Here is a 27,819-nt window from a genome sequence, read left to right as displayed (position 1 = left end):
ATTTTAAATGCAGTATAATTATTTAAATTGTATAATGTTATAAAACAATAGAAATAAGTTAAGAAACATATAATATTACAAGAAAATAAAATAACATTTTAGATACCTGCATCTTTATTTGTATTTTATGTTTAAGTAATTGATAACAACATCTTTCAATTTATGTTTTTTATTTTATGGGCAAAATTGAATATATATATATATATATATATATATATATATATATAATATAATATGTTATGTGTAGAATAGTTTTTGCTAATCAAGTTAAAATTATTTAATATTTTTTATTTCAAACTTTATTAATAAATAAATAAAATTTTGATGATTACAGATTTGTCGATGTGTTAACAGCGTTACCACATAGTATGTGCTCAGTTGTTAATACACATGTATCCACGTTAGCACGTGAATTTATGTTCGCAAACGTTTTGTTATATTAACAAATCTTTAGTGTTTTCTTTAACTATGTCGGTTTATTTAATGACGAAAGTTATTCAAAGAACGACCATGTCATAACGATTAAACTAAATTTTTTGTGTAATACTATATATATATATATATTACATAAAATTTTCGCTAACTAAAATAAAATCATGTTTAATTTATTATTTTCTCTGTGATATTATTTGGAAGTATTATTATCTTATAGAAAAGAAAAAGAAGAAAGATGTCATAATGAAAATTTAGGATATAATGTTATTTAATTGTATAATAAATATATTAATTATATGTAATAATGTGAAAATTTATTATTAATAATTAATATGACAATGATGTAAAAAGCACATTGTAAAACTATTTTACGGTGATTATCCTCTTTCTTTATTTTCTAATTTTTAAAATTAAATTAAATATAAGGTTAAATATTTTTTTTGTGCTTCGGCGTATTAGTTTATTTCTGAAATTTTAATCCAATTTAATCTTTTAATTTCAAAATCATGTGAAATTTAATTTTTTAAACCAGATTTTGTTAAGCTTATTTAATATTTTAAATGCATTTCATGATAATTTCTTAATTAATATTGAAGTAAAAATGTGTCAAACAGTGTATACATTTCAAATGTTAATAAAATATGTTTTAAACATTAAATAAACTTAACAAAATTAACTTTAAATGATTAAATTCACGCAATTTTAATGATAAAAAACTAAATTGAACTAAAATTTTGACGAGAGACTAATTCTAATTTTCGGACCGAAAGAAATAGTAATTACAGAAAAATATTTAACCCTTAAATATATTCGGCCAAAAAAGAAATACAATTTGGTTTAGTATGATCCTCTCTTTTGTTGTACTTGTACAGGCCGAGTCCTATCCTCTGTAGAATACGAAGTGTTGTAAAGCAAGTGGTGAAGAAGAGTTGCGTCGCACTAAAATACAAAACGAGATTTCAATGACAAAATCAGCAACCGTCAGCCATAGATTCCCTTTTCCCCTTTTTTCAACCACTCGTTTTCTCTCTGGCACCATTTTTCTGGGAAAATAACCGTATCTTCCATCATCACTATTTACTTCACTATTAAACAACTATGAGCATGAGCGTGCTCTCATGCCAACGCTCCAAAATGTTAACAGCTCAGAACAAATCTCCATTTCTTCGCAGATTCCGATCCTTCAAACCTCACCGTTCCAGATTTCGATGTTTGCTTGACCAAATCGCTGTTCCAACGTCCCTCACTCCTGTTCTTAATTCCGATAACGTAATCGCCGCCGCTGCCAAAGCTGCCTCCGTCCATAGCGCCGTTTCTTCAGCCATCACACAGGTTGCGGTCACCGCCGTTGCAATTGCCTCTGGCGCTTGTCTTTCCACTAAGGTCGATTTCCTATGGCCAAAACTGCAGGAGCAACCAGGTTGCGCATCTTCTTCTGCTTCTGCTGCTTTTCTCTCTTTATTTTATTCTTAAATTCTCCTGCACAATTGCGTTTGAATATGATAGGTGCTAATATGCTGACATGATTTCTGATGCCAAATTAAAGCGTCGCTTTAGCGCTTATGATTTGCTGTAGATATGAAGCTCGTGCACGGATACTTATATTTACTTCGTGTATTCAATTGTGACAGTACTTCAAATATATCCAAGTTTAGACAGTTTATGAAAATATAGTATTACAGATTACGTTCGAGACACAGAAACTTGAATAAGATAGAAATATAGAAGCACTGTTCTCGGATGAACCAAAAACGGAAACTAATCCCCTTCATGGTTGAAGTTTAAGAAAGGATAAGATCAATACTTTTCTAGAAATTAGGAAGTGATTTATGGGGGCAAAGAGTAAAAATTATAATGTTATTAGTTTTTTGTAAGGGAATTTGTGCCCATCTCAATCTCACGTATCTCACTTATATATTATAATATACAATATAATTTTATTTTTAGTAAATGTGAAATCTACAAGACAAAACTCTATTACACTAGGAGCCAAACAACGGTAGCATAATAGTCTCAAACTTGACTAGTATAGAATCCTAATGACTTTGATAACATTTTAGTAAGTGGGTTTATGTCTAACACAACTGCATAAAATCAGTGTGTATCAGAAGGATCGACATGCTTATATATATATTATAATCTTATCTTATTCCTTCTCAACATGGGGTCTCCAACATTACCAATGCACGGGAATCATATTATTAATTTGAAATTACAATCATATATTTATTATGTTTTATGATTTTTTTTTATTATACATCTAAATATGTAGTCTACATTTATCATATCCTATATAATCTTTTCAAGTGTCATATCATAACTGAAATGCTCGAGGGGGAGCATCAAGGCATGTCTCTAAATAGTGCTGAGATATGCAATTCATAGCTCCTTGCATGACACATAAAGTTTCTGTTGCCGTTTCTGTCACCACATGATAGGGTTGGTCTATTCGTAAGGTTTCTTATTAGCTAAATTTATAACATGCAGGTACAGTGACGCTGGATGGAGTAGATGTCACTGGTTACCCAATATTTAACGATGCAAAGGTTTACTATCTGCACTAGGGTTGTACTATGACTTATATGTTATCTTGTTACATCATTAAAACACCTTATGTGTGAAGGCAGGTACAGAAGGCTATAGCATTTGCAAGAAAAGCACACCGTGGACAAATGCGAAAGACTGGGGACCCTTATTTAACACATTGTATCCACACAGGAAGAGTGTTGGCTGCATTGGTTCCGTCAAGTGGTAAACGAGTATGATCTCCAATGAACAGCTAGTAACAGTGACTAGATTTGTTAGGGTATTTATTTTACTTTCTGGAAAACAAAGAATGCATTGGCTGACTTCCTTTCCTCCTCATTGCCCCTTCATCATCCAACGTACTCAGGAGAACCCATACCATTATGGAACAACTAAATTGGCAGACCCAATTATAATTTGATAAATTTGATCATGATGCCATCATCATTTAACCAGGCATATAAATATTTTTAATACACCATATATATATATATATATATATATATATATATATATATATATTTTAATACACCATAAATTTCGATAAACATACAGGGGATGGTCTTCTTTTATGATGTTACAACAATTCTGAAGAAACATATTAGTGGAATACTAAAGTTGACGAAGTATTATTAATTACACTGATTCATATCAATATCATTTATCTTATTTATCCATAATTTTTAGCATTAATATTTAAACTATAGATAATGTATGATATAATTTTTTCTGGGGAATTATTTTGAAACGTCTGCAGCTTCCACTGGAGCTCCGATATGTTTTCCTGCATATCTCAATTTCTTGATTGATTGAAAAGCTACTTGAAAATATTGATTTTCTTTTTGTCAGATTTAGCCTATGACGTCACTGAGACAGCTACACTGAATCTTTACTACTTTTGGACTGCTTTAACATTTATGTTACTGTTATCTTTTGCATTTTTCAGCTTAATGCACTGCAGGTCGAAAACATGTTTGTATTCAATTGTTCCTTAGTTTGAGATAGTAATCCTCTATTTCAGGCTGTTGACACTGTCGTGGCTGGGATTTTACATGATGTGGTCGATGACACTTGCCAAAGTCTGCAGGACATTCAGGCAGAGTTTGGGGATGATGTGGTCAAGTTGGTAGCTAGTGTTTCAAGGTTAAGCTATATTAATCAGGTACCATAAAGAATGTCTTTTGTAATTGTTTTGTATCTTGAAGGAGGTGGGAGGCACATAATAGTTATCTTGCTAGATTTTACAATTCAATTTGCTACACAACTTGATTGAAATATATATATATATATAGAAGTCTTCTTATGCATTCATCTTACAGACTTATTCCAAAGCTTTTGGCTATAATTGGTCTTGGACATGGTATTAATGTCTCTATCAGCTGCCCCATTTTTCGTAATTGAAACAAGTTTCATTGCAAGTTACTATGAACCTGTAAACCATTTTCAATGCACCTAATATCTCAAGTTTTTAGAAATCTTAATCTCTAACAGCTATCTCATAACTAATCCAGATATATGGTGCAATACCCAAAGAGTTAAGAAATTTTCATTGTATTTGTAGATTAGATGCTTGAAGCTCAATTCTCCTAACAAATCTGGAGATTGTTTCTGTTTTCATTTATTACCATAAGGAATAACTGCATTATCTTTTGCAGCTATTACGCAGACATAGGAGGGTAAGTGTAAACCAGGGTGTGCTTGGCCAAGAAGAGGTACATAATCTGCCTTTGACGTGTGTTTCCACTAGCCCCTGAGACTTTCAAGTTTACTTTGGTATCATGTTAATCATCAATATGAAAATATACTGAAAACAATGGATGCCTGAGATGGTTTTTAAACAATACAAGGATTAATTGTGAAGAGAAAAATGTATCATATCATCCTCTTTCTTTATATTATGTATTTAATACTTATTCCTATAGAAGCTTGAGGTTGGCCAATTTTGTGCACAATCCATTTCACTTTACGATACTAAGCTTCCAAAATACAGGTCAATGCAACATCTTTTGTATCTATCAATATAATGCATCTGGTGGTTGGTCAAGACAATACTGAAACTATACGCATTCTGAAATTTGTAAAACGTGGTAGTGGGTGGTGGAATTAGCAGCATACTTTTCTGATATGTTACATTCAAAATCTGCTAGGCAAGTAATTTACGAGTAATGCTTTTGGGAATGGTTGATGATCCACGAGTTGTGCTCATCAAGCTTGCAGATCGTCTTCACAACATGAGAACAATGTACTTACTCTGGGTTTCTTAACTTCTTTTCTTTTATACCCACTTATTGTTGGTCTTTTTTATTTTCCCTTTTCTGGCCCTTTATTTCAGATCTATTATTATTTGAAGATGAAATAAAAGTTATTTTAGTACTATAGCCTTCTCAATTCGTCATGGCTTTTAGTAGTGAATTTTTACTTCCTTGCCACAGTAGTCATCTTCAACCAGCAAACTTAAGCCACATGGGGCCCTTTGACTTTTTTGATAAACAGATTATAAGTTATGTTTCATAGGTCATTTTTATTGTGACACTATCTCTCTTTGCAGTCATGCTCTACCATTGCAAAAAGCTCAAGCTGTTGCTGAGGAGACCTTAATCATTTGGTGTTCACTTGCTTCAAGATTGGGTCTGTGGGCCTTGAAAGCTGAACTGGAAGATTTATGCTTTGCTGTTCTACAGGTCTTCTATTAGTAAATATGTTTCTTTTGCTTTGAGAGTGCTCAATTATATTAATGTAATGTTGCAAGAACCTTAGACACAGAGCATACAGACAAAAATACAGAAACAATGAAGGTCTTCATTCCCTATGAAAATCTGCTCACCCCGCTTAAGCTTTTACTGGACCTTTATTAACTTTTACATATTTTTAAACCAGAAGTGGATTATCGTAGAGTTACACTATTTAAATTTCTGGATGTAAGTAGTTGTAGATTCCACATTAACTACCAAATTACAAAATATAAGCATGGGACAACCCTCATCCTACAAGTCAGTTTTATGAGATTGTATTAAATTCAAACTCATATTGTAAGATGATACCATAGTCTGTTCCAGCAATTGTTATTGGCCCACCAACCATCGGCTTACATGTCAAGTCTTGCAAATTTCATCAAGATGTTTAGTCATTGATGTGAGAGGCGTGCTATAAATCTCACATCAACTAGTGAGATGACTAAATTAAAGTCTATATGAGTGAGGAACTACTTTTACCTTATAAACCAGTTTTATATGATTAAATTGATCCCAAACTCAAGTTTTAAGGTAAACAACAAAATATTAGCATTATCAAGGCTAGTGCACTATTATAATTTATTGACACTGACATTGGCATGACTATGTTTGTATTTGTTCCACGATACCAGCCACAAATATTTCAAAAGATGCGAGCTGATCTGGCTTCCATGTGGAGTCCTACTAGCAGAACAGGAAACCTGAGAAGATTCTCTGTAAAAGGCAGTTTGATACATTTAAATGAGAACAATTCAACTTCTTTCTACGATGGATCCTTGACATTCAATGGGGATGTGAGTATGAAGGTAACAGTTTTTAAGTGCAAGGGTTGACTACTTCATTCTACTTGTTTGTATTTATGATCATGAGATTTGAATAAATTTTGGTGTATGCTTCTCTTTGTGGTCGCTTTCTGGTTGTGCTGGTGCTTATTGCCGCTGTAACAATTTACACAAAAAGGCTAGTTTTGTCTTGGCCATGAAATATGAAGGAGTAAAAATAATTCAATGATTATACTGTTTGCTTATATATATTTCTGTTATTTTACAAGTTCTACTTGTTTCCTACTATTATTATATAGAAAAATGAATGAGGAGAGGAAGTGAGGCTGAAAAGCATGTGAACTATGAAGTATTGTTACCTTCAGTTGTTCTTAATACCCCGTATGTTGCTCAATAAAAAAAGTATATTTGAAGTTAGAAGAAGCCTGTAAAACTTTCTTTCGGTCCCTTATATCGAATATATTTTATTCAAAGTATATTATGGTTGCATCCTAAAGATAACTGTAAGGTGGCTATATGAAGTGAATTGCGTCGCTTTATTTTTATTGTAATTGCATCGCTTTGTTTTTAATTTTACTTTTCAGGATCTTTTGGAAGCTGTAGTACCATTTGATATATTGTTGGATCGGAGAAAAAGGGCTAACTATCTCAATAGTATTGGGAGTAATCTTGGAACATGCACAAAACCAAAGGTTGTACAAGATGCTGGGTTAGCATTGGCATCATTGGTAATTTGTGAGGAAGCACTTGAGCGAGAAATGATTATATCAGCTTCGTATGTTCTTGTTTACCATTGTCATTTACCACTTTTACATTTTAATATCGTACTTGGCAAATGAATGATGAACCATATTTTTGTGTTTTATGAAGCATTATCTATTGCTGACTACAGTGCCATGGTATAAACGATTTTTTAGTTCTTAAAGGATTCCGTCTGTATTTGCAGTTATGTTCCGGGAATGGAAATTACCTTATCCAGCCGGTTAAAAAGCCTGTATAGTTTATACAGCAAGGTATTGACAAATTCATGTGTTTTACCTTTGAAATAAAAATACAATTCCATGTGTATTTTTGCTATACCCAGTGTGCAATTGTATAGAATTCTGGCATCATATGTATGGTTAGCGTTATAATACTAGAAACAAGGAGCATGTCTTATATAACCAAGAATATATAGATTATGTATGTATTTTTAAGAACATTTTTATTTATTATCATACCTTATCTTTATTATTATAGGAAATTTTGTCTAGTTTGAATTGTGAATAATGTCATTTAGAAAAACACATTTACAGTCTTTTCTTGATAATCTTAATAAAAATGTTTTATCTCTTTTTTCTTTAGTTCACTTTGATATTTGGAATCCTTCCAATTTTAAATATTGTGTTACATTTATTAATGATTATTCTTGATGTACTTAGATTTAGTTAATGAAGAATCAATCAAAAGTGTTTCTTGTGCGGGGTGTTAGCAAATACACTTTTATACCTAAGCGAACAAGGAGTTTTGCTTGTGCATAAGAATGAATAGGATTTGATGATTGAAATCCCCTCACAGTGGTGCACCTTGTTCAAATAAAGTAACATCTTAGATAAAAGGGTAAGTGCAGAAGTATTTTTGTTATAAGGATAAGATAGGAATCCAGATCCCCGAGTTTGGGTTGTCGGAGGTAGGTTGGTTATCTGCGGTTACCATGAGTTTGGGAAGATCTCTAGTAGACATCAAGAACAATGTTATTCCTTGGCCCATGTTTTCAAATATTGTCTCAAGTATGTATAGACATTGAAATAAATGGAAGCCATACAAGTGTATGGAAATGAATTTGCTGAGGTTTCTAATGCTGAGTTTCAATATTCATTTTATTTTAATACTAATACATTCGCCATCATTCGTTTTATAATATGCCACAGCGTTAAATGTTTTTCTTTCCTACTGTGGAATGATTGCAGTAGGGATCTTAAATTTTGTTGAGATGACTTGGTAATAACTAATTGAATGGTAAAAGTCATGATTGTATTGTGTCTTGTGTAGATGAAACGAAAGGATACAAGCATTGATAAGGTATATGATGCACGTGCATTAAGAGTAGTTGTGGGAGACAAGAATGGAACTTTACATGGTTCTGCAGTTCAATGTTGCTATAGTCTTCTTGACATTGTACACAGGTAAGAAAAAGATCAAATTTCAGACTATTTTTAATTCAACAACCTATACATAAGTCATTAAATGCAATCACTGTGTAAAGATAGGCATAAAGTTAATTTTGACCTTTTTGACATGCAACATGGTGGTAGGTTTTTTATATATTTTTTTTTTTTGCTTAACTAAGAAAGAAATCCATAATAGAATTAAAGATGCAGCAAAGAAGCAGAGGAGGATAAAATATTCTCCTAGAGATAAAACCATGAAAAACACATCAACTAAATTATTCTCTTCTACATTTCCATCATTTTTTCCTTTTCAGTTCTTTTGTGGACTATCTGTGAGGTGGGTATGAACTTGTGTCCTTATTGTCTGTTCTTTAAGAGTAGAAGGTTAGAAGTATAGATTTTATGGATCTTTTTTAATCCATCGACCCCATTGTCCCTTGAAAATGGCTCTAAATTGATGTGTATATTTTATCTTTTATTATACAGGCTTTGGACTCCAATAGATGGTGAATTTGATGACTACATCATTAATCCAAAGCCTAGTGGTTATCAGGTTAGGCTTTCATGTTCATTTTTCATGAACTAAACTGAATGATATTTTTCTTTTAGTCGTGAGAATTGTGCTCATGATTGTATTAACTTGTTAATATTGCAGTCCTTGCACACTGCAGTTCAAGGTCCTGACAGCTCACCTTTAGAAGTACAAATAAGAACACAGGTGCTAAATTATTTCGCATATGGTGTAGAGTTACTTGTTTGTATTTTAGTTCATATTTTCATTTATCATGTTGCATGATAGAGGATGCATGAGTGTGCTGAACATGGACTTGCCGCACATTGGCTTTACAAGGAAACCGGAAATCCATTTTTGTCCATAGACAGAATGGATGAACCTGAAACAGAAGCATCCTCCTATTTCTCCAAAGATTTAGAGGGAGGGAATTCATCAGATATTTTATTAAGTAAATATAAGTCATTCAAGGCTGGACATCCAGTCCTCAGAGTAGAAGGAAGTCATTTACTTGCTGCTGTTATCATCAGGTGCATGACTTTCATTTCAAACGGATGTTAAATTATAAAAAGCTATCCATACTGATTGTCACTCGTGTTCATTATCTCTTCAGTGTAGAAAATGATGAAAGAGAATTACTTGTTGCTGTGAGCTTTGGACTAGCTGCTTCTGAAGCAGTTGCTGACAGAAGATCTTTCCATGTCAAGCGATGGGAAGCCTATGCACGACTATTCAAAAAGGTTTGATACTTAAATTAACATTTTTAATTAAGCGATGGCTCATGATAAATGGTTTGTGGAAAGGACGCATTGACTAGTAACACCTTCTGAGAAGATGGATCACTATATGTGACAGTTAAGCTTATTGACTAGCTTGCTACATGCTGTATTGCTCTCTCCATGACCAGAACCTGCTGTTCTGTCATTTTTTCCTTTGTATAGTATTTTTAGTTTTACACTACCTGGGTCAACTTGCTTACTATTGATATGCTTCAGGTATCTGATGAATGGTGGTTTGAACCAGGACATGGGGATTGGTGTACTTGTCTAGAGAAGTACATACTATGTCGAGATGGAATGTATCACAAGGTATGTTTTTCTAAGAATATAAACTAACACTACAATTTATCTTATTTTGACCTCAAATTGTGTTTTGGGTATGAAAACCCATCCTTTACGTACTGGCCGTGTTATAGTTCATAATCTCCCACATGAGCTGTAAATGTATCTGTTGGGAAGCCTTTTGCGAATCAATACTTGAAGGTGCTCAGTAATTACTATTGACTAAGTTCTCAGTAATCCAGCAAATTTGTGTAGAGCTCATTCTCCTGCGTTGACTAAATGCTCGATAAAATATAAGGAAATACTTCAATTTAGGAAACATCATGTCCTCAGGCAATGAAGAAAAATATTAAAATCAAATGAGTTATACAACTAACTAGCATTATATTCTGGAACATAAATAATAGAGTAGTACCGTTCTGAATTTTTTTGTTATTCCTCTGTATCCATATTAGTCGGTCACATTTTTTAATTTTTCATCATTTATGTTATTCTATATCATATTTCTAGTTTTAAAGATAATGGTTCATGTTATTTAGTCTCTATGATGTTTCGAATGCCACGTGATGGATAATTTAGAATTTAGTTTGCATTTGTGATGTAAAACTTTTTAATATTGCATCATAAAAAACAATATATTTAAATAATGTTGATTTCTTTCATTACTGATTTTCTTAGAACTACAATGGGTTTGCAAACTCGGACTGCTGTACTGATGAACTTTATATTATTATTTGCATCATTTGCATCATTCGCAGCAAGACCAATTTGGGAGACTACTCCCAACATTCATCCAAGTTATCAATTTTACTGAGCAAGAAGAATCTGAATATTGGGCTGTTGTGTCGGCTGTGTTTGAGGGCAGACAAGTTAACTGGATAACATCTCACTCAAAATTTGACTTGGTTGCATCAACTTCTGCAGAAGCCGGCATCAATAACAAGGTATCTGGCAACCATCTTACCTCTCTTACACAGATTGTGCAAATCGAAAGTTGATATTTTATTTCCACCCCGCTATTCCAGTAGATTTGTGAAATGTGAATGAATGTTTCGGTGATTGTGTATGTAATTCGTCCTTTAGGTGAAGCTTTTGAGAACAATGCTTTCCTGGGAAGAGCAATTGCGATCTGAAGTAAGTGTCAAGCAAACAAAATACGACTCAAAGCTTTATGATCTTCACAGTTCTCTTGCGGAAGTGGTAATTATTTGTTGGCCTCATGGTGAAATTTTGAGGTTAAAAGCTGGTAGCACTGCTACTGATGCTGCTCAAAGAGTTGGTTTGGAAGGAAAGCTGGTTTTGATTAATGGACAGTTAGTACTGCCCAACACAAAACTCAAAGATGGAGATGTAGTTGAAGTAAGAATTTAAATTATTCTTTCTTTAAAATTGTAAATAATTCTTTATGGGTCGTGTGGGTTTAAAGTGGATGGGATAGAAATAATTTTTATTTTATCTCATTTTATTTTATTTGTGGATATGGGAATTCTTGGTGGAATAACTCTTAAAAATTCAAATGTGGTGCTTTAGACTAGATTCCAAGAATATGTTTGATAACCACATGTGCTATCATACAATTACTTTTTTTTTTGTGTGTGGTTATTCCTATTTTTGGAACTATGGTTATTCACGGTATTCGGTATTAGGAACTAAGCAATAAACCACTGGACTTTAAAATTTTTTAAAGCTGCAATGATTGTGTCAAAAATCTTTGGTAAAGATGAGCAAATACCAGGGGAAAGGCTGTGATTTTTTTATTACTAATAATAGTTACAGTTGCATGGAACATTTACTTGACTGCCTTAAAGCAAGGACCAAAATCTACAACGACTTATCTATGGTATCATTGTAGTAGAAGACGAGAGAAGTTCAAACCAGCATCAAAAGACTAGCATGAGTGTCCACTAATAAGTCAAAGTCATTGTCATTCACCTTCTTTCCAGCAACTAACCCTTAAGCAATCTCCAACTTCTCCACTGCTACAATCCAATCAGAGCATTCAAACACTTGCATGTGTCCCATAGCTCAAGACTTTCAAAATGCACAGGGGTTTACGGATATTCTGTCTTAAAGTAAGAAAAACATTATAAAATACATAGAATAGAAAGAAAAACACATGACACTAACAAGGTTCACTCAAAAAAGATGAAGTACCATCATCAAAAACTGATACAAAAGGGCCAAGATGTTGTTACCTGCAGTTGAAGGATCATTATCACAATCCAACCTTTCTTGAACCAAGTTTATCTCCATGCAGAGTGACTTTCCAGCAATCAACTTGGAATACAAATACAGAACCCTTTTTGGGAACAACTGCGTGATACCAAATAGATAGTAAGTATTTGGTCATCACAAGTTTGAAACGAATAAACTAAAGACAGATGGATCCCAAGACATCACAACTTCAACTTCATACAAGCTTACAGGAATAACAACTTTGATCATGCAACGCCAGTCTCTATTACCTCGAAATTTATCATCTTCAGTAATTATCCCAAATGCTTCTGCAGTTTCACGAATCATGATGCCATGAATTCCTGTAAAATAAGTTATTTTACACTCCACAACTGCAAAAGCAGATGGACTAGGTATAGTCAGTGATAACAACTAGATATAGGAAATAGAGGCTAAAACAACTAATTTTTTCACATAGACACATCTCAAAAGCCCAACTCTTTTTCTTCTGATGGACTGTGAAAAGGGTTATGCAGGAAAGAGGGGATTTCAAAGGCAAGGAAAAGTACTCATCAGGGAATGCTTTCTTGGACAAGAAAGGCAAACACTTGGTTTGCACCCTATACCAACCGGCAGGTTACGCTACTATTGAACTCATTGCCATAATTTAAAACATGATCATGCAGAAAATCCTATATCAATCAGAGATATGACCAAATTATAATATATAAGTAAGTGTAAATCCAACCTTACAAGCTACTTTTGTAATGTTAAAATAGATTTAAAATTCACGTTCAATGGTCTTGATGAGATCTGTTGGTCCTGCTTTGTAAACTGTTATCGAATTGTTATCAAACCATTCACAAATATGTAGTTCCATGCTTAAGATGAAGATATGAACAAATTGTAATATATATATATATATATATATATATATATATATATTTATGTATACACGCATACACTCAACATCACAAGCAGATTGTAATATGAGCTTTGTGTCTACTAATCAAAATCATTAACTCTTTCCATGAACATCAAAAATAAGCTCTGACAATTCTAGTACAGAGGTAACAGCAATTTTAACACACTTTTCAACGTACATAAAAGAATTACACATTAAAACATATTCATCTTTTGAGGAAAAAAAAAGGAAAATAATTGTCCTTATGGCCAATGATTGTCTAGGTATGCAACTTTTTCCTTTTTAATATAAGATTATCGTAGGTGTTTTTAACCCATTAGAAAGTAAAAAAGAATGTGCTCAAACCTAAAATGAAAGCACCATGTAGATCTGCACCTAGGAGACATTGAGTCAGTTGATTCTTCCTGCAATATTAAACAAGTTAATAGTCATAAAAGCCTCAAGAGGAAAGCAGCATAAAAATGATCACGAATTACCCTCCCCAGTTGCTGGAGAATCTGAAGACAAGAAACAGATTATTTTCAACTCGACAATAATTAAACAAGATGTACCCAGTGGATTTAAGAAGCGACGTTACGTAATCTTTCCACATTTCATGCATTGGCTTGAAAATATCGAATCTGCAAGCAGAGTAAACTATTAGGGAACAAAAGAAACATCATTTTAGAAAAAGTGTGACCAATAAAACATGTACAAAACATTATTTGTACATAGCATAAAACTAAAATTCCCAAACAAAATGCTGAAATAAAAGATTCCTCAGAACAATATACATTATAACAATTGCAGCACTTAAAATTAACATTAAGGATCAACATATTGTCAGGAAGTGTATTTTTAACTTACTTTTGGAACTCCTGAGGAAGATATAATGATCCATACTTTTTCTGCTGTCTCATAGACATGTGTTTCTTAGAGCGTTTTGAATGGATTTGCAAAGCTCTGGTTTGAGAACCAGAAGAAAGCGCCCGTCTTTGTACAAAATTATCAAGAAGGATCGAGTTGTCAATTTTCATGTTTCTAGATCCTTGCATGTACTTTTGTGCAGCATCTCCCTTTAGAAGAAGCTCATGCAATATGCCATCAATCGAACCTCTTCTTTCAGAAGAAAACTGCAAAATAAAGGTCAAAGGTGACAAATACAAATTTCCACCAATTTATCATTGGTAATGGAAAAAACTGCATCTTTCAAACTTCAAACTTGAAGATAAAGAAACTTCCGCATTCTGGTTAGATTGGGAGCAAAGACAGTTGTTAATTGGTTAAAAGGTGGCTTTTAATATCTGTGGAATTATTCCATGCATGCGTGTTTGTTTTAGAGTTAAGACGTTAGAGGAGATTAATTATTACGGATTTATAATGGAAAATTTTATCAGCAAATGCTTTGATTAGATTGTTTTTAATACTCTCATCCAGGACATGAGTTCCAGAATTACCTCACTATTTGGGAGCAGATTGCCATTTACAGGCACAGAAAGTTGGGCATATACAAGACCATCTTCATTTTCTGCAAATAAATAGTAACATCATTTGTCCATATATATTTAAGTGATAAGTTTAAAATATACTTCGCATAAAACCCTCAAAATAAAAAAAGATGAAAATATAAAATAAAGAAATTATATATCAAAGGATAGTATGACATTGAGTTTCCAGTACCTCGTGAATTGGTATGACCGGAAAAGCTGAAATTTCCTAAAAGGGGGGAAATGGAAATTATCAGCTAAACGTCAAACAAGATATTTACAGATATTTGCATCAGTATCATAATGCAGAATTCACAGATTAACTACAAAAACCAAGACACAGGACAAAATACTTCCAAATGTAGATTATAAGTTCTTATGATACTAGTAAAGAAAAACAAGTGCAAGTGAAACATTCTACAATGTATTAACTTACTACCGGCTGTGGAGAAAGAAGGAAATAAGAACTATCAACAACAGTAAAAGATGAATTACCTTTCTTGGGTGTGACTGATGATGAATGCAACAAGTGCGGAGAAGGATCTTCAGAAGTAGAATCCGTAGGAACAAGTGGTTTGCCATCTTCATTTATACTCTTTTTGTTTTTCTTTTCTTTTTGGAGAACCTCAGCTTTAGCAAAAGCTATTCTTCTCTCCAAAGCCTCCAATGTGCGTTTCCTTGAATCCGAATCCATAGACACCTACCCAGCCACAATATGATAAAAAAGAAGAGAGAAAAGGTGACAAACGGCCAAAATATAATACCGCAAAAGAATCATCAAATTAATATGTTCTCAAACATGAAAATGGAAAACTGCAGAATAAAGAGGATTCTTAGGCTGCCATAAAATTTCTGAGAAAAAACACACATGCAGAATAAAATCTAAAATTCCAAAGAGAATAAGTTTCCTAAAGTTAAAAAACATCAAATAAGGCTTTTTTTGTTGTGCTCTTCTGCCGTAGCAATCATAGTTAGCTGCTGCACGTAGTCTAAACCATTTCATTCAGAAGCAATGTAGCGCAGTAAAAAAGGATAATTAAGTAAAGAAATCGACAAATTTACAGTGTTTATTTTTCAGACAATTTATCAAACAGAACAAAGGCATTTGCCACTAATCAATTAAAAACATGAAACCGTAGATATAGCATGAAATAATTAGTGATATTTTGAAGTTTTCGGGAAGTATTATAAAACTATGACTAAAAGTAGTAGCAATAAGAGAAATAAGCCATGGAGGTTTCAAATGGAAATCATATAAATCATCAAAGCTTCGAACGCATACCGGAAACAGAGAAGGTCCCACGAAATTCAAATTTCGACTAAAAGAGCTTCTTCGCCGCGAAAATTCGATCAGATTGAAAGAGAAACACCGCTGCTCAGAACCGCCGCGGAGAACCCTAGGCCCGTGTCTGTTTCAAGATTTCTCGGTGTTTTTGTAGCCAAAAAAGGGAGCGACACTCTCTGTACCAGGTGATTTAACAAAAAGCGTGAGCGAGGATTTAAACGAACAAAGCAGAAAATAATTCTTTGCAGCTGAGAATACCTTTTATATGAAAGAGAAAACACAAAACAAGAATCGATTTCTTTACCTTATATAGGATTTGGTAGGAAAGTATGATTTGGTGATTCTCTCAAATTAATTTTTATCCTTTCAATCAACAATATAAATTTGATATTTTTATTATATTTTCTCATTTTTTTTTATTTCTTTTCGTTTATAGAAATAATTTGCATTTCAGAGATTTAGTAGATGAAAACACTAAACTTTTCACTAAGTTTTCAAGTAAAAAAAATTTAGTTGTATGGTAAAAAGTAGATCAAGAGAAATGAATAACCTAACCCGATTTTACTTGATCCAGGGTTGAATTTGGTCTAGCTCGTTACGGACGGTGATTAAACAGATTGGTTTATAAATTCAAATAATTAAAAAAATAAAAATTAAATTCTAATTCTAATTAAAATCTAAATAAACTTCAATACAATTCAAATATAAACCAAAATTACAAAAATATAAATTATTTATTTATTAATTAAAAAAACCAACTTAACCTGATTTAAATGTAAAGTTTAATTTAATAAAAAAAATATACTTATATGACCTTTATTAATAGATTGATGAGTTAATCCGATTCACTCAAATTAAATCTGTGACAAATTTAATTGATTCACGAATTTTAACTCATTTTGATAGTTCTAATAAAAAGGCTAATAAAAAGGACAATCGATATGATAAAAAGGCTAATAAAAAGGAGAGTTGATGGCATTGAATGTTATAACTTTATCCCTTCTGAGTTTTTTAAGTCACACGAATGTTAGTGAATAATTAGCTTAGATCAGGAAGAGTTTATCACCCCTACTAGTCCTTTTCAACTTTCACCTCAATTATTATCGGTCAAATTCAAGAGTTTATAGTAGTAAAAATTAGAAGGCTAAAATTAATATGCATTTCAAATCAACTAAAATTAATATGCATTTCAAATCAACTCAAGCATAATAATAATTAAAAGAAAATATAAATACGATTAAATATTTAAAGTAATAGATAAAATAGTTTGTTGGTTATAATTTAAAGAATTTATTTTATTTAAAAAAAATCTAAAAAATAAGATTTAATGAATAGTTACAAATATTGTTAGTTTATATTTTTAGATATTGTTATGTGATTACAAATTAAAAATAATGTTAGATATTATGATATATTATTGTTAGACAATAAGATAAGTGATAAGAAGATACCCTTAATTATTGATTCTAGTAAGAAAAAAATTGGGTTGTTACATATAAGACTGGGCGCCCTTGTGCAAGCAAAGACTCTTAAGCTTAAACATGAATTGAAACTTAATAATCCTGGGCAGATAGAGTAAAAAATGCCCTAAAAAGTTGCAAAATATGTCATTACAGACTGATATCTGTTATCTGATATCCCGAACTTAACCCCAATTAGTATGATTTGCTATGTACAAAATAATCACCTAAAGCAAAAACCATACTTTCAACTCCCCGTGTACTCCTACATTCTCATTCAAAAATTCCTAACTGCAAAAACTTTCAAAATATGAAGCCTCACAAGTTTCCCAACCAGGTAATTTAAGACCGAGCTTATCACATTCTTATCTTCTTCAATCTCATATCAGACCAAAGAAAAGAACTGCAGCATGTTTTCCTCTCCTCCCCCAAACATTCATCCAACAAAAATTATCCTAAATAAGACAAAGACAAAAGCTAAACACAAAAGAAAACAATAGACTATATTGACGCTACCCTTTCAAAGCAAATTGTTATAACCTAAGTGTTAAATTATGGTTGTCGCTGCATCTTTGATATTCCAAAAAAATATGATCAAACACAGTCAATGCTGCCGTAGCTGTGGTTGTTTTGTGCTGTCAGAAAAACTGCAGAAACCTTGACTACTCACAGTTCTAACTGTGTTTTAAATTTAAAACCTTGAACTGTTGCGAAATCTAAGAAGCAGCAACAGAGGAGACGGAAACTCTTCTGGCAGGACGAGTAGATTTCTTCACATAAGATGAATTCCACTCGCCACCATCTTGAGCATAGTAATCCATTGGATAATCTCCACCAAAATCTTCACTTCGTTTTGCATTCCCCTCACAGCAAGAACCACTCCTCTGACAACAACCCACACCATCTTCACAAACCTCGTTCTTCTCCCACCACCCAGGTATCACTCCCAGAGCAACCTCTGCTTCAAAAGATGTAAGCACCGGTTTCACAAACGCCTCACCCCAGTCAATGGACAACCTCGGACACGCAATCTGAATCCAAGCATCCACAGAATCCTCAAACAGAGCAACCCTCCCAGGACTTAACTCCGACATCAAAACCACAGTGTAATCTAACCCTCTCTCCTTCATCTTCTTCTCCAACCTCTCCAAAATCCTCGGATTCCCTTGTCTCCCAAGAGTCCCCAAAACCACACCCCAACTCCGAGCCTCCCTCGCTTTCAAAATCGCATTTTTCCTCGACCGCTTCATACCCACGTGATCGTATTCCTCCAGAAACAACTTCCCCATGTAAGGGTCATACCTGAATGCCCTAATCCCCGGATTCGCAATCATGAACGCCTCCAAATGAAACCTTCCGTCCGCCACAAACACCAAAACGCTTTCACCAACGTCACAACCAAGCGAATTCGACGACACCCTGGGCGCGGTGCAACCCAGAACCTCACCCGCGGAGAGCGGCTTCGACTGAGGAACCAAAACCCTAAACCCTAACTCCTCCAATTGGGGCTTCGCAGCGCGAATCGCTGAGGCGAATTGGATTGTCCCGGCGACAACGAGGGTTCGGGGACGGGATTCGAGGTTCAACCTGACGGTGTCGACGAAGTGAGGGACGTCGATTTTGATGTCGACGAAAACGTAGAGGCAGGGGATCGTGGTGGCGTCGATGGGGACGAGGCAGCTGTGTCCGTAGTGGATGAGGAGGTCGGCACCGAGGGCGGCGGCGGCGAAGTCGTCGACGCAGCAGGCGCCGTAGGTTACGTCGCCGAGGATGTAGCAATGGGTGACGGCGGCGAAGGTGGTGAAGATGTCGGAGAGGGAAAGAGAGTACATAAGGAGGCCCTCGGGAAACTGGAGGGCGACGCGCTTGGCGCCCGTGGAGAGCACGCGCCAAACGGACTTGTGAATCTCGAAGTTGTAGTTGGAGGGGAGGACGGAGATGGCGGCGTTGAGAAGCGGGTCGTTGAGTATTGAATCTGGAATTTGATTTTTGATGAAACGCTTTGGCCTTGGCTTTGTAGCATTGTTGGGTTGGTGAGAAGATGATGAATGGGGAAGAAGGAGCATCTCTGCTTCTGCTTTGCCTTGCTCTGACTCCATTGCAATTCTTCTCTGCAAAACCCCTTCTTCTTTCTCTCTATTTTCTTGCTTTCTTCTCACACCAAATTTTTTAAATATGAAATTATTCTATTCTACACTGATCTAGGATTAAACTTAATTACGAATTTCAGTTCTGGATAAATTATTCCTTAATTATTTCACTAAATTACACTATATTTTTTTCAATTAAGATTTATAAACTTTGTTTATTTATTTTTTAATTGAGTCGTTATATCTACTATTTTTATTAACGGTGAATCAACCATAAGAAATTTAACTAAAATATGTTTGGCTAGACTGTATTATAAAGATTTAAGAAAAATAATTACTACTATTTTAATTTAAATATAAGTATGGATTAATAAATCAAAAGATATAAATATATATATATATATATATATAAAATAATTCTAATTTACTTTAGGTATAAAAATGTTTTTATATTTCTTCGTGAAATAGATGCCGTATTGTAAATAACATTTACTTCCTCGGTTTTCTTTATTTTTGAAAAAAATAAATACTCATTTGTACAGTTCAAAGCAATATTAATTTGTATTTTATTTGTATTTAATTTTTATTTATATGAATTCATTGCAAAAATAAATAAAATTTATTGAATGGTTTAAATTACACTCTATATTACAAGTAAGCTATTGAATTATAGATTTTCAAGTTTTAAATGTATTAATATTGAATGTTAATTAAACTTACTTTGCTTTATCAAAACAAATTAGTCTCTTGTTTATTACATAGAAACGGACATAAATAACAATAGAAAGATTTTGTTTAACTAGGCGACTTCATATTCGAGAAGAACTAGACATTCTGAATGGGGAGACTAAGAAGTTAATTTATCCTTTCATTAATAATTAATACATACTATATGTTTTAATGAAAATGTTTTCCAATACTAATTGTTTATTGAAATTTAAAATTAATAATAAAATAGTCAATTAACATTTTGACCATTAAATTCGTCTTCAAGTCACATCAAGCTTGTGTTTGGATTTGAAATAGTTGAAATGAGTGAATTTAAGAGTCAGAAGTGAAAGCAAAATTATTTAGAGCAAGAGAAAGATGGTAAAAACTGAAGAGAAAAAATGTTTCTAAAAATAAATATTATGTCCAAGTATTAAAATATTTAGTCACTTTCATAACAGTCTAACAGTTTAAAAAGAAAAAAAAAATCCTTAGTTTATACAAATGCATAAAGGAATAACAAGATCGGATATCTTCTAAAAAACGCTGCACTTCCAAAAATAAAAAACACTTAAATCAGAACCGTACCGTGAGTACATATAAATATTGCTCCAGAGTATAGATAAATGTACAGTAATTCAATAGTTGGGAGCTTTCCGTCAATATTCCCAAGAATTACAATAGAAAATAGAATTGATGAGTTTCACAAGCAATGCAATTCCAAAGATTTTATGGGTGTTATGTAGCATATATAGTGAACTAGCTAGAAAGATATATATTCTATTATGGTACATGTGCTGATGGTAAGGCAAATGAATTAATAACTGACTCTCCATCTAATCCTGTTTCCCTTACAAAAGGACACCGAATCAAAACCTGAAAGATACATGCGTATGATCAGACAAATAAGCATCATCAATTCTACAACTGGTACATGAGATAACAGGACAAAAAAAATTCTGAGTTTAGAGAATGGTTGCCTCAAATCAAACAGAACCAAGATAAAATAAAAGTCGCACCACGATCAGCTCTTTAGAGAGTCACGATGCAAGCGCGATAGATGGAACAATAGCGAGCATGCAAGCATAGGTTCAAAGACCACCTGCACCAACAGTGAATGATCAACAAGGTAACAATCAAAAGAATAAACCTTTTGCACAACTAAAATTAAAATAATAATAATAATCTCGCTTGACATTAGCTGATACGAAAAAGAATAGATGATTGAAGTTTCATGCATGGAAACACACGGAGAGGGAAAAAAACGACGGCTCGGACTTTCTACAATAATATCCATACCTGTATGACAACGAATGGACAAGAAAGGCAGACAATAGGTGCAACTCATCCCAGATTGGGGGCGCGACACAAGAGTGTTTAACAGAGTCCCACTACGCCTTCACGTTGACTACCAAAAGTAGATTTACTTAGGTACCAGAACCTTTTAAAAAATAATAACTAAACAAAAGCATCACTAAACAAATAAATCAAGTTTGTTTTCCAATTTAAACCCGGAGAAACAGTATCTATATCATTTCTGAACCAAAAGAATGTCTACCCAAAGGGGAGAGAGGAGAAAACCACTTAAATATAATCAAATCATCCAACCAGGGATAATTATACATCTACTGGCTATAATAAAAAATAAAACAGATCACAGAAAAAACAATAATTTCAAAGATGGACATCCCTTCATAGGTTATGTACCAAGCATAAAGTCTATAAATAAACAGCCATTAGAAAAAAAATAGCAACACTAGGATCAAATTAGAATGGGATCTTACCCTTTTACACAACAGAGTATTTGCCCGGTTGATTTCCACCAGGAAGTTGCAAAGCCTGATTTGTGATGTCTTCCAAAACACGTTTCAACTGTGCTTTAGCTGTCTTAACAGACTGCTCAGTAGGACCTTCAATGAACAAGTAGAGTTTGCGTTCTCCAGGTCCTGGGATCTTTCCAGGTGGGAAGAACTGTCCCCTGGTGGTAATGGCAGCTCCTGTCCAATCAGATATGGGGCCTAATGTTTCCTTATGAGTAACTTTCCACCGAGCATTCTGGGGGAAATCATTTATTTCTAACTCGGCCTCATAATGCTCTGGTAATGCTTCTGATTGTATTTTTTCTATGTTGCGATGCAGGTTCATCGCAGCTAGTGCTGCTCGAGCTGCCCCATCATTTGCAGAAAGGGGTAGCCCAGTCCCAGGCAAAACTGTTGGGGTTTGGAGACCAAGAACAGACGGAAAAGAAACAGGCAGTCCACCATTCGAAATCAGTTGAGCAGCAGAGATGGGAGTAGGCAATGCAGGAGCATTAACTTTAGTGGCAGCAAGAATCTGTGCAAGAGCAGGATGCTGTGAGATATCACCTCCTGCCTTCCGAATACCTTCATCTTCATCTTCAGAATCTGACTTGTCTTCTTCAAACCCATACTCCTTGGCTTGTGCTTTCTTTGCTGCTCTCCTTACCTCATCTTCCTCTTCATTAAATTTAAAACCACTTCCTCCATAACCAGTCCCATGGGCTTGTTCCAGTCCTTGGTTCACCTTTGCCATAAAGCTATCAGCAAGAGTTTTCAGATCATTGGGAACAGTCTGCTCAGATAATTCCAAGGCTTTCAGCAGATCAGGTGCATATCTTGCCTCTTCCTCAGATATAAATGTAATGGCACAACCCTTGCGGCCAGCTCGTCCAGTGCGTCCAACACGGTGTACATAATCTTCATAGTGGTTAGGAACATCAAAATTGATCACCAATTCTAGCTCCTTAACATCTAATCCCCTGGCAGCAATACTTGTTGCAACCAACAAATTGCAGACATTGCTTTTAAAGTCAGATATTGTGGATTCTCGATCTGTCTGGTCCTTAGCCCCATGAAGAGAAAGGCATGGATAACCATGCCTGAGCAGATCCTTGAACAAACTATCACATTTCTCCTGGGAGTGAACAAATATCAGGATCTTCCCTTTCTCGTACCATTCCCCTAATATTTCTAAGAGTCGAAGGAACCTTTCATTATCTGGTCTCACCTCAACTAGCTGTAATATGTCTTTGTTCACTACACTCCTCCCGCCAACTTGTATTTCAACAGGTTTATTCAAAACCTTACGAGCCAGAATTTCAACTTGACGAGGGAATGTAGCAGAGAAAAGAACTGTTTGACGATCTGGACGAATATTCTGAACAATTCGTGTAATTTGAGGTTCAAAGCCCATGTCAAACATTCGATCAGCCTCATCCATGACCAGATAAGTGACTCTCCGCAAGTTAGTTATTTTTCCGCTACTGGTGCATAATATGTCAATCATCCTACCTGGAGTACAAACAACTATCTCAGCACCTCGTTTCAACTCACTAATTTGTTGAGCAACACCAGAGCCTCCATACACAGGCACACACCTGAGACCAAGCACCTTAGCAAATTTTTTTATATCACTGTGAATCTGTTGAACAAGTTCCCTCGTAGGGGCCATAATAAGCCCAATAGGTCCATCTCCGGCTACAACCGGTGGCTGATCCTTGATATGCCTCAGCATAGGCAGAACAAATGCAAGTGTTTTGCCTGACCCAGTTTTAGCAATCCCTATGCAATCTCGACCGCTCATGATTACAGGGAGTGCCTGAGCTTGAATAGGCATAGGCTTGTCAAAGTTCATCTTCTTTATTGTCTCCAAAATTTTGCTAGCAAGTCCAGTCTGGTGCCATGATTTTATAGGCTTTGGCACATCCTTCCCGTGTATCTTCAATTCCAACTGTTTCCGGTATGCTGCAGCTTCTTCTGGAGCAATCTTCGAGATCTCCTTCACCTCAATATAAAAAGTTTTCTTGAATGGTTCATAGTCAATCTTTGAGTGGTCAACTAAAGAAAGCTTCTCGGCTTTTGTTTTCTTCACTCTTTTCATGAACTCGTCATCATCTTCATCCAATGGATCCCTCTCAACTTCATCATCAGCATAATCTGAGTCAGACTCTTCACCAGGAATTATTCTGCCAATAGACTTATTTGAACCTTTCCTTGACTGTGCACCTCGACTTTGCTCATTCCCTTTATCTTTGGCTTTTATGTCGATGGCTTTATCAGAAATTACTGATGTCACAGCATTGTTCAGCTTTTCAACTTCGGGTAGAACCATAGAATTCATGAAAGCATCCAATGGATCTATTTCCTCATCATCAGGTGTACCAGCAGTTCCCTCCTGTAAATCAGATGTAATTGTCCCATTATCAGTGTCTACCACCATCACATCTTTAGGTTCCATATCAGCAGGTTTGTCATCTTCATCTACATCCATACCTGTATCATGCTTCTCAGTACCCGGTCCTTCTTCATCATCAGATTCCCCTTCTAGCGTCCAGGTCTTTCCAGACTCGGGTTCATTAGTACTTACTTCGCCATGCTTTTCTCTTTCTGCTTCTTCTTTCTTCCTTCTTAGCTCTTGCCACTCTTGAACTCTCCTCCTCCGCTTTTCCATTTCTTCATCCAACCTCTTTTGTTCATTTTCCATCTCCTCTTCACGGGTAGGTTTTTTCTCTCCATCTTTGGTATCTGAGTCATCTCCGACAATCTTTTTTCTTGGGCTTCCTTCACGTTCCTCTGATTGCCTGCTTGGCTTGCTGACGCTCCTTTCCCTCTCCCTCTTCTTGTAATCACCATCTTCTTTCTTGTGCCGCTTTCTATCCCTCTCCCTAGATTCACCATCACTGTAATCACTATCAACTTCTCTACGCTTCTCCCTCTCTCGTGCTCTCCTCACCCTTTCTCTTTCCTTTTCCTTCTCTCTCTCATGATCCCTCCTTTCCCTTTCCCTCTCTCGGATCCTCTCCTTATCCTCTTTTCTTTCCCTCTCTTTCTCCTTTTCCCTTACTCTGTCTGTCCTCTCCCTGTCATCCCTGTCCCTGTCCCTTTCCCTTTTCTTCTCTCGACCTCTTTCCCTATCCACATCCTTGTCTTTATCTTTTCGCTTCTCCCTCTCTCTATCATACTTGTCTTCAGAATCAGTACTCCTCTCTCGTTCATGTCTTCGGGACTCACGATCCCTCTTCTCCCTATCCCTGTGCCTCCCATCGTTTTTATCCTTACCCCTTTCTCCAGTTCTATCACGGTCACGGTCGCGGTGACTCCTCTTAGAATCCCCATCTTTCACCTCGTGAATTTCTTTCCTCGATTTATGCTTTCCCTCATCCATTGCTTCCTCCTATAAATTCACACCTATACGTTAGTAATGGTAACACACTACAAACACGCAGTATTCCTAAACCCTAGGAGCGAAATCCGTTCAGGAAGCACGCTGACGCATACTCAAATGTAAGGACAGAGTGTTTCAAAGCAATTACCACAGCAACAAAAATTCACAAGAAAGGTAAAGCATATACACAGAGAATATTTCGTCGCATCAATGCAAATCAGGAATTGAAAAAACACGGTGTGGCATCAAGCGGAAACAGAGCATATCAAGAATTTTGAACCGCAAACTGGGGATTCGAATTCACGTGATAGAGTCGAGCACGGCAGAACTCTAAAACGAATTTCAATCGAAATGCAAATCAACAGAGCAAGAGAAACAAAAAGCATAGTATTGAAAAGATAGAGAGAAGTGCGAACCTTCCGACCGGGTTTCAAAATCGGAACAGCAGAGAGAAACAAATGAATTTCTCAGTCGCTTAGAAGGCAAGCTCGAGAACTAGGGCAGGGCACTCCCTCGCTGCGGCAACAAACAGACCAAAACGGAAGTGTTTTCAGTGTCGCAATACAAATAACAAACAATATAACAACATCTCAGAAACAAAATTCATTTTTGCAGCTAATACAATTAAATATTTTCATAGCATATATTTTATAAATGTTTTTAAACAGAAAATACCCATTTTCGTTTTATTTGTGGCACAGAATAGAAAACTGTACACGTTTTTTTTTTTCGATAGTAGTCTTCAAAAATAAAAAATTATGTATGGTTAATAGATGAATATGATGACTACGTTCCTTATACATTTAGATTTAGTTTTCATCTTTACATTAGTATGAAAAAAGTATTTATTTAAAAATATCAAAATTAAACGACATTATCAGTTAGAGAAATTTAACAGGGATATTTTAAATTATTCAAAACTAAATATATAAATGTATTCGGACGAATTATTATTATTATTACTAGCGTAAACACAGGCGCTCTCCTCTCAAAACTACTCATTTACAAATACTACTGGAAGGGCACAGCACGACAGCAATACCACAACAGATATACTTACCGACAAGAGAGAGCGAGACTGACCCACCTGAGAGAGAGAAGGCAAGAGTGACTCCCTCCTATCACTTAAAGGCGGCCGGAAGAAAGTTTTTCTTTCCCACGGCCTTATTTACCAAGCTCGGGACTATAGGAGCATTTTTGGAATTTGAGGTATGGCTTGTGATAAGGAAATGTTCGCACTTGTTGTATACGCATTTTAATAGGTGATAATAATATAATATTATTAAGTTAAAAATGAAGTGAAATGATAAAAATAAAGTGAAATGAATATAAAAGTTAATTGTTGATGAATAAAAAAAATAAGATAAACAATTTTATAGAAAATAGGTAAAAATAACCATTAATTTTAAAAAATAAGGAATAATTATATTATAAAGGGTAAAATTGGTATTATGAAATGTGGACACAAAAGAAAGAATCCTCTTTATTATTGTTATAGATTATTATTATTATTATTATTATTATTATTATTATTATTATTATTAGGTTTAATTAGTTATCTCGATCAAATGTATCAATTTTATATCCGTGTTTAAAAATGTGTCAATCTAGTCTCAACTTTTAAAAAAATGTCTTAATCAGGTCCCTTTCAGACAAAAATTATAAAGCCGTTAACTGAATTCATGACTTTTATCACTAAATTTTCATATAAATATCAATACTTAATTTTATAAGTTATTTTAGATATCAATATCCTTAAATGTGTTAATAATTTTTTACTTAAATTGACCTACTTGAAATATCTTTTCAAAAAATTGGCACTCAATTGACACCTTTATAAAAACGGCTATCAAACTGACACATTTAGATGAAAATGAATATCATCCGACTAATTAAACCTTATTATTATTATTATTATTATTATTATTATTATTATTATTATTATTATTATTATTATTATTATTATTATTATTATTATTATTATTATTACTATTTTGTAGGTGATAATAACCATATCGACAGTATACTTGGCTAAAAAATCATTGATTGAGAAAACAATTTTTGAATAAATATCAATGCAAAGTGTACCTTCACAGCAGTTCTCAAAGTGTAAAATGACTATTTGTTTCATATTTTTAATTTTTAATTTTTAATGGGATTTTTAAAGTGCATCATCCCATGATGATACTGTACCCTATGATCATGAATGGCAAAGAAAAGGATGGTAGTTCAAACTTCAGATCCCATTTATTTCAAAGCTGAATATAATTAATTTTGGCACAATTGGTATACAATTCATTTAGATGTGTATTTAAATTAATTTCAATCG

At 34.3% G+C, this 27,819-nt stretch overlaps 4 protein-coding genes across 8 annotated transcripts; 1 reads left to right on the top strand and 3 right to left on the bottom strand.

Annotated features, from left to right (window-relative positions):
* The first annotated feature begins 1,322 nt into the window (after positions 1 to 1,322).
* On the top strand, positions 1,323 to 11,794 carry LOC114173072. Of its 2 annotated transcripts, none has more exons than XM_028057289.1 (18): positions 1,323 to 1,855; positions 2,923 to 2,981; positions 3,063 to 3,194; positions 3,983 to 4,123; positions 4,617 to 4,673; positions 5,109 to 5,203; positions 5,510 to 5,642; positions 6,326 to 6,499; positions 7,060 to 7,250; positions 7,422 to 7,488; positions 8,507 to 8,640; positions 9,112 to 9,178; positions 9,281 to 9,343; positions 9,425 to 9,666; positions 9,750 to 9,876; positions 10,132 to 10,224; positions 10,956 to 11,141; positions 11,281 to 11,794. In XM_028057289.1, the coding sequence occupies exons 1-18, from the start codon at positions 1,534 to 1,536 to the stop codon at positions 11,566 to 11,568; spliced, it is 2,571 nt and encodes an 856-aa protein (XP_027913090.1). In that variant the 5' UTR covers positions 1,323 to 1,533; the 3' UTR covers positions 11,569 to 11,794. The 2 variants fall into 2 exon arrangements, with proteins under 2 accessions (XP_027913090.1, XP_027913091.1); XM_028057290.1 differs by having other exon boundaries at positions 1,624 to 1,855; positions 3,059 to 3,194.
* Positions 11,795 to 11,926: 132 nt separating this feature from the next.
* On the bottom strand, positions 11,927 to 16,309 carry LOC114173073 (ribonuclease P protein subunit p29). The gene is made up of 10 exons (XM_028057291.1): positions 16,046 to 16,309; positions 15,259 to 15,463; positions 14,957 to 14,992; positions 14,734 to 14,804; positions 14,144 to 14,409; positions 13,849 to 13,917; positions 13,643 to 13,701; positions 12,663 to 12,764; positions 12,393 to 12,510; positions 11,927 to 12,263 (listed from the first exon to the last, which is right to left on the bottom strand). The coding sequence occupies exons 2-9, from the start codon at positions 15,455 to 15,457 to the stop codon at positions 12,413 to 12,415; spliced, it is 900 nt and encodes a 299-aa protein (XP_027913092.1). The 5' UTR covers positions 15,458 to 15,463; positions 16,046 to 16,309; the 3' UTR covers positions 11,927 to 12,263; positions 12,393 to 12,412.
* Positions 16,310 to 17,583: 1,274 nt separating this feature from the next.
* LOC114166536 (2-(3-amino-3-carboxypropyl)histidine synthase subunit 1) lies at positions 17,584 to 19,673 on the bottom strand. The gene has a single exon (XM_028051288.1). The coding sequence runs from the start codon at positions 19,605 to 19,607 to the stop codon at positions 18,225 to 18,227; it is 1,383 nt and encodes a 460-aa protein (XP_027907089.1). The 5' UTR covers positions 19,608 to 19,673; the 3' UTR covers positions 17,584 to 18,224.
* Positions 19,674 to 20,877: 1,204 nt separating this feature from the next.
* Positions 20,878 to 26,090, bottom strand: LOC114167710 (DEAD-box ATP-dependent RNA helicase 42). 4 transcript variants are annotated; one of them, XR_003600334.1, is made up of 5 exons: positions 25,907 to 26,090; positions 22,091 to 25,499; positions 21,606 to 21,714; positions 21,326 to 21,408; positions 20,878 to 21,182 (listed from the first exon to the last, which is right to left on the bottom strand). XR_003600334.1 is itself a non-coding variant. In XM_028052809.1 (3 exons), exon 2 carries the CDS (start codon positions 25,488 to 25,490, stop codon positions 22,095 to 22,097), a length of 3,396 nt encoding a protein of 1,131 aa, XP_027908610.1. In that variant the 5' UTR covers positions 25,491 to 25,499; positions 25,907 to 26,090; the 3' UTR covers positions 20,878 to 21,408; positions 22,091 to 22,094. The 4 variants fall into 4 exon arrangements, 1 of the variants encoding a protein (XP_027908610.1); XR_003600328.1 differs by having other exon boundaries at positions 20,878 to 21,408; XR_003600350.1 differs by lacking the exon at positions 21,606 to 21,714.
* Between the last annotated feature and the right edge of the window lie 1,729 nt (positions 26,091 to 27,819).

The sequence above is a fragment of the Vigna unguiculata genome, chromosome 2 (genome assembly GCF_004118075.2).
Source record: "Vigna unguiculata cultivar IT97K-499-35 chromosome 2, ASM411807v1, whole genome shotgun sequence".
NCBI classification, from domain to species: Eukaryota; Viridiplantae; Streptophyta; class Magnoliopsida; order Fabales; family Fabaceae; genus Vigna; species Vigna unguiculata.
This window is presented reverse-complemented; position numbering and strand designations above follow the sequence as displayed.

Coding starts and splice junctions, on each gene's coding strand:
- LOC114173072 (XM_028057289.1), top strand. CDS start 1,534: ATGAGCATGAGCGTGCTCTCATGCCAACGCTCCAAAATGTTAACAGCT. Junction 5,643..6,325: donor TATGCTTTGCTGTTCTACAG/GTCTTCTATTAG, acceptor CCACGATACCAG/CCACAAATATTTCAAAAGAT. Junction 8,641..9,111: donor CTTCTTGACATTGTACACAG/GTAAGAAAAAGA, acceptor TTTATTATACAG/GCTTTGGACTCCAATAGATG.
- LOC114173073 (XM_028057291.1), bottom strand. CDS start 15,457: ATGGATTCGGATTCAAGGAAACGCACATTGGAGGCTTTGGAGAGAAGA. Junction 13,918..14,143: donor CTTCCTCAGGAGTTCCAAAA/GTAAGTTAAAAA, acceptor CTCTGCTTGCAG/ATTCGATATTTTCAAGCCAA. Junction 12,511..12,662: donor TGAAGATGATAAATTTCGAG/GTAATAGAGACT, acceptor GGTATCACGCAG/TTGTTCCCAAAAAGGGTTCT.
- LOC114166536 (XM_028051288.1), bottom strand. CDS start 19,607: ATGGAGTCAGAGCAAGGCAAAGCAGAAGCAGAGATGCTCCTTCTTCCC.
- LOC114167710 (XM_028052809.1), bottom strand. CDS start 25,490: ATGGATGAGGGAAAGCATAAATCGAGGAAAGAAATTCACGAGGTGAAA.